Source organism: Pelobates fuscus, chromosome 11 (genome assembly GCF_036172605.1).
Source record: "Pelobates fuscus isolate aPelFus1 chromosome 11, aPelFus1.pri, whole genome shotgun sequence".
Taxonomy (NCBI): domain Eukaryota; kingdom Metazoa; phylum Chordata; class Amphibia; order Anura; family Pelobatidae; genus Pelobates; species Pelobates fuscus.
The window spans coordinates 104,294,643-104,306,456 of record NC_086327.1 but is presented as its reverse complement, the minus strand read 5'-3'; the positions used below and the strand labels follow the sequence as shown (position 1 = coordinate 104,306,456).

The following is an 11,814-nucleotide window of genomic DNA, read 5'->3' as shown; positions in this document are numbered from 1 at the left end:
AGGATTTTTCAAGAAATTATTTTGTGATTGTTACTGTGACGTAAAAGGGTAAAATTCAAATAAGCAGTGCTTATATTTTACTTAATGAACAACGTTACCCTCTCTCTATTGCATTAAGAAAAAGGTATACCCATTAGCGTATGATTGCAAAATAATTTTCATGTCTGTGATTTTCTCAACTGAGTTTAGAAAACTGTAAATTTTACGTGAGTGTTAAAGGGACCAATTTTCCATGTATCTGTATGTAGAGTTTATTATGAGGCATATATGTCCTGAACAATGGATTGTAAATTAATCATGAAATATATTTGTTGCAAATTGTCTTCTACAGGACAAAACTGGAGAAAACATGATCATGAATTCAACAAATGGTATTGTTAAGGAATTTATCCTTCTTGGGCTAGCTAGCTTTCCTAAGTTGAGTATTGTACTTTTTATTCTTTTGTTTGTGATTTATATTTTGATATTAACTGGAAACATTCTCATCATGGTAACAGTACATTTGGAGTCTCGTCTTCATTCGGCCATGTATTATTTTCTCAGCAAGTTGTCCTTTGTAGACCTCTGCTACGCAACAGTGACTGTTCCCAAAATGCTAACAAACTTCATTTCAAAAAGTGATATAATTTCCCCTATTGGTTGCATCACACAATTGTTCTTTTTACATCTCTTTGCTGGAACAGAATGCATTCTTCTAACGGTTATGGCATGCGATCGTTACGTGGCGATATGTAACCCATTACGTTATGTTAATATTATGAGCAAAACTGTTTGCTATTGGCTTGAATCTCTTTGCTGGACTGCAAGTATTTTGCATTCTATCATTCAGGTAGTTATGGTCCACCAACTAAATTTTTGTGGCCCTAATCAAATAGACCATTTTTTTTGTGACATACACCCTTTGTCGGTGTTAGCATGTTCTGACATATTCATTATTGAAATAGTATTTGTTGCAAATAGTGGTATGATTTCTTTCATCTGCTTTGTTGTACTGCTTGCATCATATATTAGAATCATCACCACTATTTTAAATACATACTCCTTGGAAGGGTTGGGAAAAGCCTTTTCAACATGTGTCTCCCATCTGATTGTAGTAACCTTATTTTTTGGACCAGGAGTGTTCATTTACATGAGACCGTCGGTATCCTATGCAGCTGACAAAATGGTGTCTATATTTTACACAGTGCTAACACCTTTGTTAAATCCAATAATTTATACTCTAAGAAATCAAGAGGTAAAAAACGCTATTAAATCCCTTATTGGAAAAAAGCTTCTTAATAAATAAACTGAGCACATCATGATTGCCTTATGTTGATTTTTATTACAATTAATTTTTTTTTTTTTTACTGAACTTAACATTAAAATGAGACATGTTTGCTTGCTTTATAGTTTACCTACTTAGTTGCAATATTGTCCTCATTTAATATTTAATTCTCATAATTATTGTCTGAACTAACTTAAAGGGACACAGCAACGGCATGCATAAAATGATTTAAAGAGAATTATTGTATATTCTATCTATACTATACTACACAATATATTTACCCCAAAACAGCCAAGCTGCAAACATAGCTGAGTTGGAGATTTTTTTTTAATGAAATCCCCAAATTTGCCTATATGGGATTTTCCTCACCTTGATCAAATTTTGATCTAAATGCCTAATTAAATGAATTGTATCACTTGTCCAACAATTAAAAAAAATGGCTAAAAGATTAGAAAGGTGTGTTTTTTTGTTTCTTTTAATATTGATGTGGGTTTCTTTTATATGCAGAGATCTGCCTGGTGCTCTCTCATATAATCTATTAACAAAACAGCATCATTTTGTTTTACTGTTGTGATCTATACCCACACATAACAAAAATCATGAGCTCCCAGAACAAAGGCCACCAGGGTAGACTGAGAGCCAGCAGGGTAGAGAAGTACGCCTGAGTGAAAGGGAGACCTGGGTGAGAGGCACACCTGGATGAGAGGCATACCTCGGTGAGTAGGACACTTGGGTGAGAGGAACAACTGAGTGAGAAGGACACCTGGGTGAGAGGGAGACCTGAATGAGGAGCACAACTGGGTTGAGAGGGAGACCTGGGTTGAGAGGAAGACCTGGGTGAGAAAGGCATCTGGATGAAAGGGAGACCTGAGTGAGTGTGAGACCTGGGACGAGAGCGAGACCTGGATGAGAGGGAGACCTGGGTGTGAAGGAGATCTGGTTGAGAGAGAGACCTGGTTGATGTGGCAAAGATGCTTCCTGCCAAAGAACCATGGGCCATGTAAAAGACCTTTTAAAATACTTGGTTTGTGGGGGTTTTACTGTATTGTTCGGGAACCGAACTGCAAACTGCGGACCACCTCTGTGATTGTTAACCTCGTTGTCAACTATTGACACCTCCATAACCAATTCACACCTCAGTGTTCTAAGTGTTCGGCTGGGTGGCCGCCGTTCGTATGCACGAACACATGGGAATTGAGTTGGCAGCCATCTTGTTCGCACAAACGCAGGCAGCGGTGTTTGGTCGTCAAGCGCATGGAACTAAATTCGGACACTCTACCTCGCGAACACCGCTGAACTTCCATCATCGCCTGCGTTCGTTTCTTTACATCTTAGAAGAGCACTGTTCGGTGAAATCATTCGCATGGACTAGGTGAACAATCTCTACATAACCGCTATGGAATACGTTATGTATTTTGTTCGATTTTAGACTCCCGAAATTGACCGACCGCAACCACTTTTCTTATGGAACTATATTGGGCAGAAGCCACGTGTGTTGGTTGACTTCATTGGAAAATCTGAACCACTGAACCGATCTAAATGATTTTTGGATATGATGGTCACTCAGATCAGGGCTATCCGGAGATGTGACTGTTGAGGGGTTTCCATGGATTTTGGGGGTACTTATGGGGTGTTGTAAAATTGTGTGTTTTTCAGCACCTGGAGATAATTGAGTTTGTACAGTTCCATTACAGTATGTACAGCTATACTCTCTGTGGGAGAGCTTTGACCACTGGGAGCTGAATCCAGGACTCTGGTCCAGGGTGGGAAGGTACGGCGAGACCCCAGCCAGGCAAGGGGCTGAAAGTGCTTATGGATTCCCAGTGATAGCTAGGAAGCGTGTTTAACTGAGGTACCCAGTCGGAATACCAGGCGGTCCGCCAGGTGAGACAGCAAACTGGTTTGAGAGGGAGACCTGAGTTGGGATTAAGACCTGTATGAGAGATAGCCTTGGGTTGAGAGGGAGACCTTTGGAGAGTGAGACTTAGGGAGAGGGAGACCAGGGTGAGAGGGTGTACTTGGTGAGAAGGAAACTTGAGTGAGAGGGACACTTGAGTGAGAGGCATACCTGTGTGAGACGAAAACCTGAGACAATGAACTGGGTGAGAGTCAGACCTGGGTGAGAGTGAGACATGGTTGAGAGAACAACCTGGGTGAGAGGATCAACTGGATGAGAGGGAGACTTAGATGAGAGGGACACTGGGATAAGAGGGAGACATGGGTTAGAGGGTGACCTGGGTTGAGAGTGAGACCTCAGTGAGAGATATGTGGGTGGGACGCTATGTCCATATGGCCATGCAACTTATTGCCTTTCAAGCTGCTTCTGAGCAAGCCACCATGGATCCCCCAAGTTTCCAATACCCCAGGGGAACCATAGGACAGTGTAAGAAATACAGCAGGCATAAAGCAAAGGGTGTCCACTGGAGGGAAGGCGGCTGGAGTGCAGACAGGGCTCATCCCCTGCATGGTATAATCCACATCCCATGGCTGCAGGGCCAGTGGACCAGAAGTAACTGCGGCATGCCTTATATTAGCAGTGCACCATTGAAGAGTGAGGGAACTAGCCAGTAGCCAAGGAAACCAGGTGCGCCCCCACTCCTGGAATGCCGAGGACCCGGTGAGTGAGTGCGGCACCCCCGGCCCTCCTTGTACGACGTGACACTAGCATGAGATGGAGACCTGGGTGAGAAGGACACCTGGGTAAGAAGGAGAGCTGGGTGAAAGGGACACCTGGGAGAGAGAGAGACCTGGATGAGAGGGAGACTTGGATTGAGAGGGAGACTTGGGTGAGAGGTAAACAGGGGTGAGAAGGAGACCTGGGTTGAGAGTGAGACCGGGGTGAGAGGGAGACCTGAATGAGAGGGAGACTTGGGTTAAGAGGGAGACCTGGGTGAAAGGAAAACAGGAGTGATAGGGAGACCTAGGTGAGAAGAAGCCCTTGGTTGAGAGGGAGACCTGGGTGAGATGGACATCTGGATTGGAAGAAGACCTGTGAGAGAGGGGCACCTGGGTGAGAGGGAGACCCAGTGTTAGGTGTAAACCAGCTCACTATAGATACCTTGAGTACTGGAGGAGTATTTTGGTAGTTGGGAGGGGAAACATTTCCATTTGTATCAGCATTATGATATATTATGTTGTCACACAGTGTCAGGGTATTTATATCGGCAGACATTTTGTGCTATGATAGAAATTAAAATGTACATTGTCAGTCGCTCTGAACAGAGTGGACTCCATTTTGTTATTTTCAAGTTAACAAAATACACAAAATTTCTATCCTTTCTGTAAAACTAACCACTTTGCCAGAGCTAAAGGAATGCATAGTTGTAGCAGTACTTACCCTTCCAGGTGCCGGCCGGGGTCCTCTATTCAAGCCGGCTCATCCGACGGCTGGAACTGGAAGGCGGGCAGTGACCGCGAGAAGCGGTCACGTGTCCTGCCTGACTCTAAGAGCACGCCGTGAGTCTCGGGCGAGCTCTTAACCCCTTAAGGACCAAACTTCTGGAATAAAAGGGAATCATGACGTGTCAGACATGTCATGTGTCCTTAAGGGGTTAAAGGGACAGTGGGAGCCTAAATTAGAAAAGGTCTCCCATTGGTCCCTGTCATGCCACACTCCCCATACTATTACCTTTTGGGGGTGTGGATATGACAGGGACCAATCAAAATAGATGTTTAGCTATTTATACTTACCTCTTTCCCTTAGTTCCTTGCCCTATCGTGGTTTCTGCTACAGTTCCCTTTAGCACTTGTGGTGTTCAGTTGTGTTCCTTCGTATTTGACCTTGGCTTTGTATTCTGACTTCGTTTTCTCTTTATCCTTATCTGTTCTGTTTTCCGGCTTGCTGTTTACTGTGTACCAGACCCCGGCTAGTCCTAGTTTACGCTGTCTCTTTGTGCCCTTGACCTCGGATCGTTCCTGACTCTGTACTTCTCCTATATACGTCGAGTCCGGCCACTCTAAGGACCGGTAGACGTATCTTCCCTCTGTGTTGTCTTCTGTTTAGCTGGATCCTGCGTGTTGGGGTATAATCTCGTTACATTACGATAGGGCCAATAAAGCGGGGAGCCAATTTCATTGAAGGCACCCGGAGGTGAATATTTCGCGTGAAAAGCAAAACCCTGTCCCCCATGACATAAGAAGGAGCCGCCCTGCGATGCCTGTCAGCTTGCAACTTCTGGCGAGCAGCGGAATCCACCAAAGAACGCTGAACCTGCTCCCAAGTATTACGTAAACCAGCTAAATGCTCATCCAGAACTGGCATCCCCTGTGAGGAGAAAGCAGCCGGAAGAACAACGGGATGCTGGCCATAAACAAAGTAAAAAGGACTTTTGCCGGAAGAATCATGAGTAGCGTTATTCCGAGCAAATTCAGGAAGGAGGTCAGACCAATTATTCTGATGGTGGGACACGAAACAACGAAGGTATTGCTCCAGAGATTGATTGGCACGTTCAGCAGCTCCATTCGATTGGGGGTGGTATGCGGAAGAAAATGAGAGTGTAATACCCATTTCTGAACAAAAGGCTTTCCAAAACCTGGAAATAAACTGGCTACCCCTATCAGACACAATAGATATGGGAATGCCATGCAACCGAAACACCTCTCTAGCAAAGATAAGTGCCAGTTCCCTAGACGTGGGCAGCTTGCAAAGAGACACAAAGTGGGCCATCTTGGAAAACCGATCAACTATCATTAGGATAACAGTGTTACCATTCGAAGGAGGTAATTCAACAATAAAATCCATGGACAGGTTAGACCAAGGCCTCTCGGGAACGGGTAACGGATGCAACAGCCCACAAGGAACCCTACGAGAAGATTTCATACAGGCACAAGTGGTACAGGCACCTATATAGTCGGTGACATCCTTACGCAAGGAATCCCACCAAAAATACCTAGAAATAACCGACACCGTTTTGGAAATACCAGGATGTCCAGCAGTCTTAGTCTCATGATATAACGACAGAATATCCCGTCTCTTGGGAACATCAATGAATAGTTTATCAGTAGGCCTCTCGCTAGGAGCCATGCTTTGTTTCGCTTGTATGGCCTGCAAGAGGGACGAGGAAATAGACAAAATAGTAGTAGCTATTATCCTTTCTGGGGGAATGACGGGAGTAACATCAATCTCCTGTTTGTCAGTAGTTTCGAACTGTTTGGACAGAGCGTCCGCTTTAGTGTTGCGATCACCCGGCCTATAGGTGATAATATAATTGAAATGGGACAAAAACAGTGACCACCTAGCCTGCCTAGAAGACAATCTTTTAGCCTCACTAAGGTAGGATAGGTTCTTGTGATCCGTAAATATGAGGATAGGATCCTTGGTTCCTTCTAGCAAATGCCTCCATTCTTTAAGTGCTAAAATAATAGCAAGGAGTTCGCGATTACCCACATCATAATTCTTTTCCGCTTTGGACATTTGTTTGGAAAAGAAACCACAAGGATGCAAAGGCTTTTCAGGCGACTCTCTTTGGGATAAGACAGCACCTACCCCAATATCGGAAGCATCAACCTCAAGAATATAGGGCAGTGAGGGGACAGGATGCTGTAAGATAGGTGCAGAGGCAAACGTAGTTTTAAGAAATTCAAAAGCCTGAAGTGCCTCGGAAGACCAGACACCAGAGTATTGCCTTCCTTTTTTGTCATACGGGTAATAGGTGCTACAATAGACGAAAAACCTTTGATAAAACGTCTATAATAATTAGAGAAACCAAGAAAACGCTGAATGGCTTTCAGACCTTGTGGTAGAGGCCATTCTATGACAGCAGAAAGCTTCTGGGGATCCATACGAAAACCTTTAGCAGAAATCAAATACCCCAAAAACTGGACTTCGGATTGGTCAAATAGACATTTTTCCAGTTTACAATAAAGACCATTAGCAAGAAGGGTCTTCAGAACTGTCGTAACATGTCTGTGATGAGTGTGTAAGTCTGTAGAATATATTAATATGTCATCCAAGTACACAATTACAAATGTGTGAATAAAGTCTCTTAAGACGTCATTAATAAACAGGGCCGTCGCTTCCTATAAGGCGAACTAGGCAGCCGCCATCGCCGGCCTTTAAATGCTGCAGCCACCTGAGCGCTCTATAAAGAGCGCTCAGGCGGCTGCTGCACTGCCTCACCTCCCCTCTCCTGTAGCGTGGCCGAGCTCCTCTCCGGTCCGTGGTCCCTGCCGGACTGACAGGAAGTGCACACTCAGTGTGCATTTCCTGTCAGTCCGGCCGGGTACAGGAAACAGAAACTCCTGTACCGCGGACCGGAGAGGAGCTCGGCCACGCTACAGGAAGGGAAGGTGAGGAGAAAAGGGGGGGGGAGAGAATTAGAGATTACAGGGAGGGGGGGAGGCGGGGAAGAAGAGATTACAGGGAGGGGGGGAGGCGGGGAAAAAGAGATTACAGGGAGGGGGGGAGGGAGGGGGAAAGAAGAGATTACAGGAAGGGAGGGGGAAAGAAGAGATGGGAGGGATGGGGAAAGAAGAGATTACAGGGAGGGGGGAAGAGATTACAGGGAGGGGGGAGAAGAGATTACAGGGAGGGGGGAGAAGAGATTACAGGGAGGGAGGGGGAAGAGATTACAGGGAGGGAGGGGGAAAGAAGAGATTACAGGAAGGGGGAAGAAGAGATTACAGGAAGGGAGGGGGGAAAGAAGAGATTACAGGGAGGGAGGGGGGAAGAAGAGATTACAGGAAGGGGGGGAGAAGAGATTACAGGGAGGGAGGGGGAAGAAGAGATTACAGGGAGGGAGGGGGGAAGAAGAGATTACAGGGAGGGGGAGAAGAGATAACAGGGAGGGAGGGGGGAAATAAGAGATTACAGGAAGGGAGGGGGGAAGGAAGAGATTACAGGGAGGGAGGGGGAGAGGAGATTACAGGGAGGGAGGGGGGAAAGAAGAGATTACAGGGAGGGAGGGGTGGGAAGAAGAGATTACAGGGAGGGGGGAGGAGAGATTACAGGGAGGGGGGAGGAGAGATTACAGGGAGGGAGGGGGAAAGAAGAGATTACAGGGAGGGGGGAGAAGATATTACAGGGAGGGTGGAGAAGAGATTACAGGAAGGGAGGGGGGAGAAGAAATTACAGGAAGGGAGGGGGAAAGAAGAGATTACAGGGAGGGAGGGGGGGGAAAGAAGAGATTACAGGGAGGGAGGAGGGAAGAAGAGATTACAGGGAGGGAGGGGATGAAGAAGAGATTACAGGGAGGGGGAGAAGAGATTACAAGGAGGGGGGAGAAGAAATTACAGGGAGGGAGGGGGGAGGAGAAGAGATTACAAGGAGAAAGGGGGAGAAGAGATTACAGGGAGGGAGGGGGGAAGAAGAGATTACAGGGAGGGAGGGGGGGGAAGAAGAGATTACAGGAAGGGAGGAGGAAGAAGAGATTACAGGGGGGAAGAAGAGATTACAGGGAGGGAGGGGGGAAGAAGAGATTACAGGGAGGGAGGGGTGGGAAGAAGAGATTACAGGGAGGGGGAGAAGAGATTACAAGGAGGGGGAGAAGAGATTACAGGGAGGGAGGGGGAAAGAAGAGATTACAGGAAGGGAGGGTGGAAAGAAGAGATTACAGGGAGGGAGGGGGAAAGAAGAGATTACAGGAAGGGACGGGGGGGAGAAGAGATTACAGGAAGGGGGGAAGAAGAGATTACAGGAAGGGAGGGGGGGAAGAAGAGATTACAGGAAGGGAGGGGGGAAAGAAGAGATTACAGGGAGGGAGGGGGAAAGAAGAGATTACAGGAAGGGAGGGGGGAGAAGAGATTACAGGAAGGGAGGGGGAAGAAGAGATTACAGGGAGGGAGGGGGGAAGAAGAGATTACAGGGAGGGAGGGGGAAAGAAGAGATTACAGGAAGGGAGGGGGAAAGAAGAGATTACAGGGAGGGAGGGGGAAAGAAGAGATTACAGGAAGGGACAGGGGAAGAAGAGATTACAGGAAGGGGGGGAAGAAGAGATTACAGGAAGGGAGGGGGGAAAGAAGAGATTACAGGAAGGGAGGGGGGGGGAGAAGAGATTACAGGGAGGGAGGGGGGGAAGAAGAGATTACAGGGAGGGAGGGGGGAAGAAGAGATTACAGGGAGGGAGGGGGAAGAAGAGATTACAGGAAGGGAGGGGGGAAAGAAGAGATTACAGGGAGGGGGAAAGAAGAGATTACAGGGAGGGAGGGGGAAAGAAGAGATTACAGGAAGGGAGAAGAGATTACAAGAAGGGAGGGGGGGAAGAAGAGATTACAGGGAGGGAGGGGGGAAGAAGGGATTACAGGAAAGGAGGGGGGGAAAGAAGAGATTACAGGAAGGGAGGGGGGGAAAGAAGAGATTACAGGGAGGGAGGGGGAAAGAAGAGATTACAGGGAGGGAGGGGGGAAGAAGATATTACAGGGAGGGAGGGGGAAGAAGAGATTGCAGGGAGGGAGGGGGAAGAAGAGATTACAGGGAGTGGGGGAAGAGATTACAAGGAGGGGGGAGAAGAGATTACAGGGAGGGAGGGGGAAAGAAGAGATTACAGGGAGGGGGAGAAGAGATTACAGGGAGGGGGGAGAAGAGATTACAGGGAGGGAGGGGGGAAGAAGAGATTACAGGAAGGGGGGGAAGAAGAGATTACAGGAAGGGACGGGGGGAAAGAAGAGATTACAGGGAGGGAGGGGGGAAGAAGAGATTACAGGAAGGGGGGAGAAGAGATTACAGGGAGGGAGGGGGGAAGAAGAGATTACAGGGAGGGAGGGGGGAAAGAAGAGATTACAGGGAGGGAGGGGGAAGAAGAGATTACAGGGAGGGGGAGAAGAGATTACAGGGAGGGAGGGGGGAAATAAGAGATTACAGGAAGGGAGGGGGAAGGAAGAGATTACAGGGAGGGAGGGGGATAAGAGATTACAGGGAGGGAGGGGGAAAGAAGAGATTACAGGGAGGGGGAGAAGAGATTACAGGGAGGGGGGAGAAGAGATTACAGGGAGGGAGGGGGAAAGAAGAGATTACAGGAAGGGGGGGGAAGAAGAGATTACAGGAAGGGACGGGGGGAAAGAAGAGATTACAGTGAGGGAGGGGGGAAGAAGAGATTACAGGAAGGGGGAGAAGAGATTACAGGGAGGGAGGGGGGAAGAAGAGATTACAGGGAGGGAGGGGGGAAAGAAGAGATTACAGGGAGGGAGGGGGGAAATAAGAGATTACAGGAAGGGAGGGGGAAGAAAGAGATTACAGGAAGGGAGGGGGGGAGAAGAGATTACAGGGAGGGAGGGGGAAAGAAGCGATTACAGGGAGGGAGGGGTGGGTGGGAAGAAGAGATTACAGGGAGGTGGGAGGAGAGATTACAGGGAGGGAGGGGGAAAGAAGAGATTACAGGGGGGAGAAGAGATTACAGGGAGGAGGGAGAAGAGATTACAGGAAGGGGGGGAGAAGAGATTACAGGAAGGGAGGGGGGAAAGAAGAGATTACAGGGAGGGAGGGGGGAAAGAAGAGATTACAGGGAGGGAGGGGGAAGAAGAAGAAGAGATTACAGGGAGGGAGGGGGGAAGAAGAGATTACAGGGAGGTGGAGAAGAGATTACAGGAAGGGAGGGGGGGGGGAAGAAGAGATTACAGGGGGGGGGAAAGAAGAGATTACAGGGAGGGAGGGGGAAGAAGAAGAAGAGATTGGAGGGAGGGGGAGAAGAGAAGTATCCGGGTGGAGAAGAAGAGATTACAGGGAGGGGGGAGAAGAAGAGAAGATTACAGGGAGGGGGAGAAGAAGAGAAGATTACAGGGGGAGAAGAGCAGAACATGGGGAAGAAGAGGAGAGGGGGAGGAGAGGGGGAGGAGAACACGGGGTGGATGAGAACACAGGTAGGGGGGGTTGAGAAGAACGTGGGGGAGGGAGAGACCACTAAAGGAGGGAGGGGGTGGTGGAGAGACCACTAGGGGTGGGCGGAGAGGAGAGACTGCCAAGGGAGGGTGGGGGGAGAGCAGAGAACACTAAGGGAGGGAGGGTGTGTGAGGAGGATAGACCACTAGGGGAGGGTGGGGGGAGAGTAGAGACCAAAGGGAGGTGGGGGGGAGGAGAGTAGAGACCACTAAGGGACAGGGGAGGGGAGGAGATGAGAGACCACTAAGGGGTAGGGGAGATCTCTAAGGGACGGAAGGGAGAGCTCTATAGGACAGGGGGCAGGACAGGGAGCTCTTTCACAACACACACACACACCATCCCTATATATACTCAGAAACACACAATGCATCCCTACACACACAGAAACACAACATGCTTCCCTTACACACAGAGAAACACACAATACATCCATTACACACACACACACACACACACACAATGCAACCCTTACACATAAAGACAATGCATCCTTTGCACACATACACAGAAACACACAATGCAAACACACATTGCTTCTCTTACACACACACAGAAACACAATGCATCTTACACACACTCAACGCACCTTGAGCTGTGTAAGGGGCCCCAAAAAATGGAGCTGCTTGGTAGCATCTTGCGTAAGAAAGGGGCGGATGCGGGCTATGTTTTTGAGTTGGAACTTACAGGACTTGGCAACAAACTGGATGTGAGACTCAAAGGTGAGACCAGAGTCACTAAC

At 47.9% G+C, this 11,814-nt stretch overlaps 1 protein-coding gene across 1 annotated transcript; it reads left to right on the top strand.

Annotated features, from left to right (window-relative positions):
- Positions 1-349: 349 nt before the first annotated feature.
- On the top strand, positions 350-1,285 carry LOC134577210 (olfactory receptor 4Q3-like). Its single transcript, XM_063435882.1, has one exon. The coding sequence runs from the start codon at positions 350-352 to the stop codon at positions 1,283-1,285; it is 936 nt and encodes a 311-aa protein (XP_063291952.1).
- Positions 1,286-11,814: the final 10,529 nt, after the last annotated feature.

Bases quoted from the DNA above. Each gene is read 5' to 3' on its own strand.
- LOC134577210 (XM_063435882.1), top strand. From the start codon at position 350: ATGATCATGAATTCAACAAATGGTATTGTTAAGGAATTTATCCTTCTT.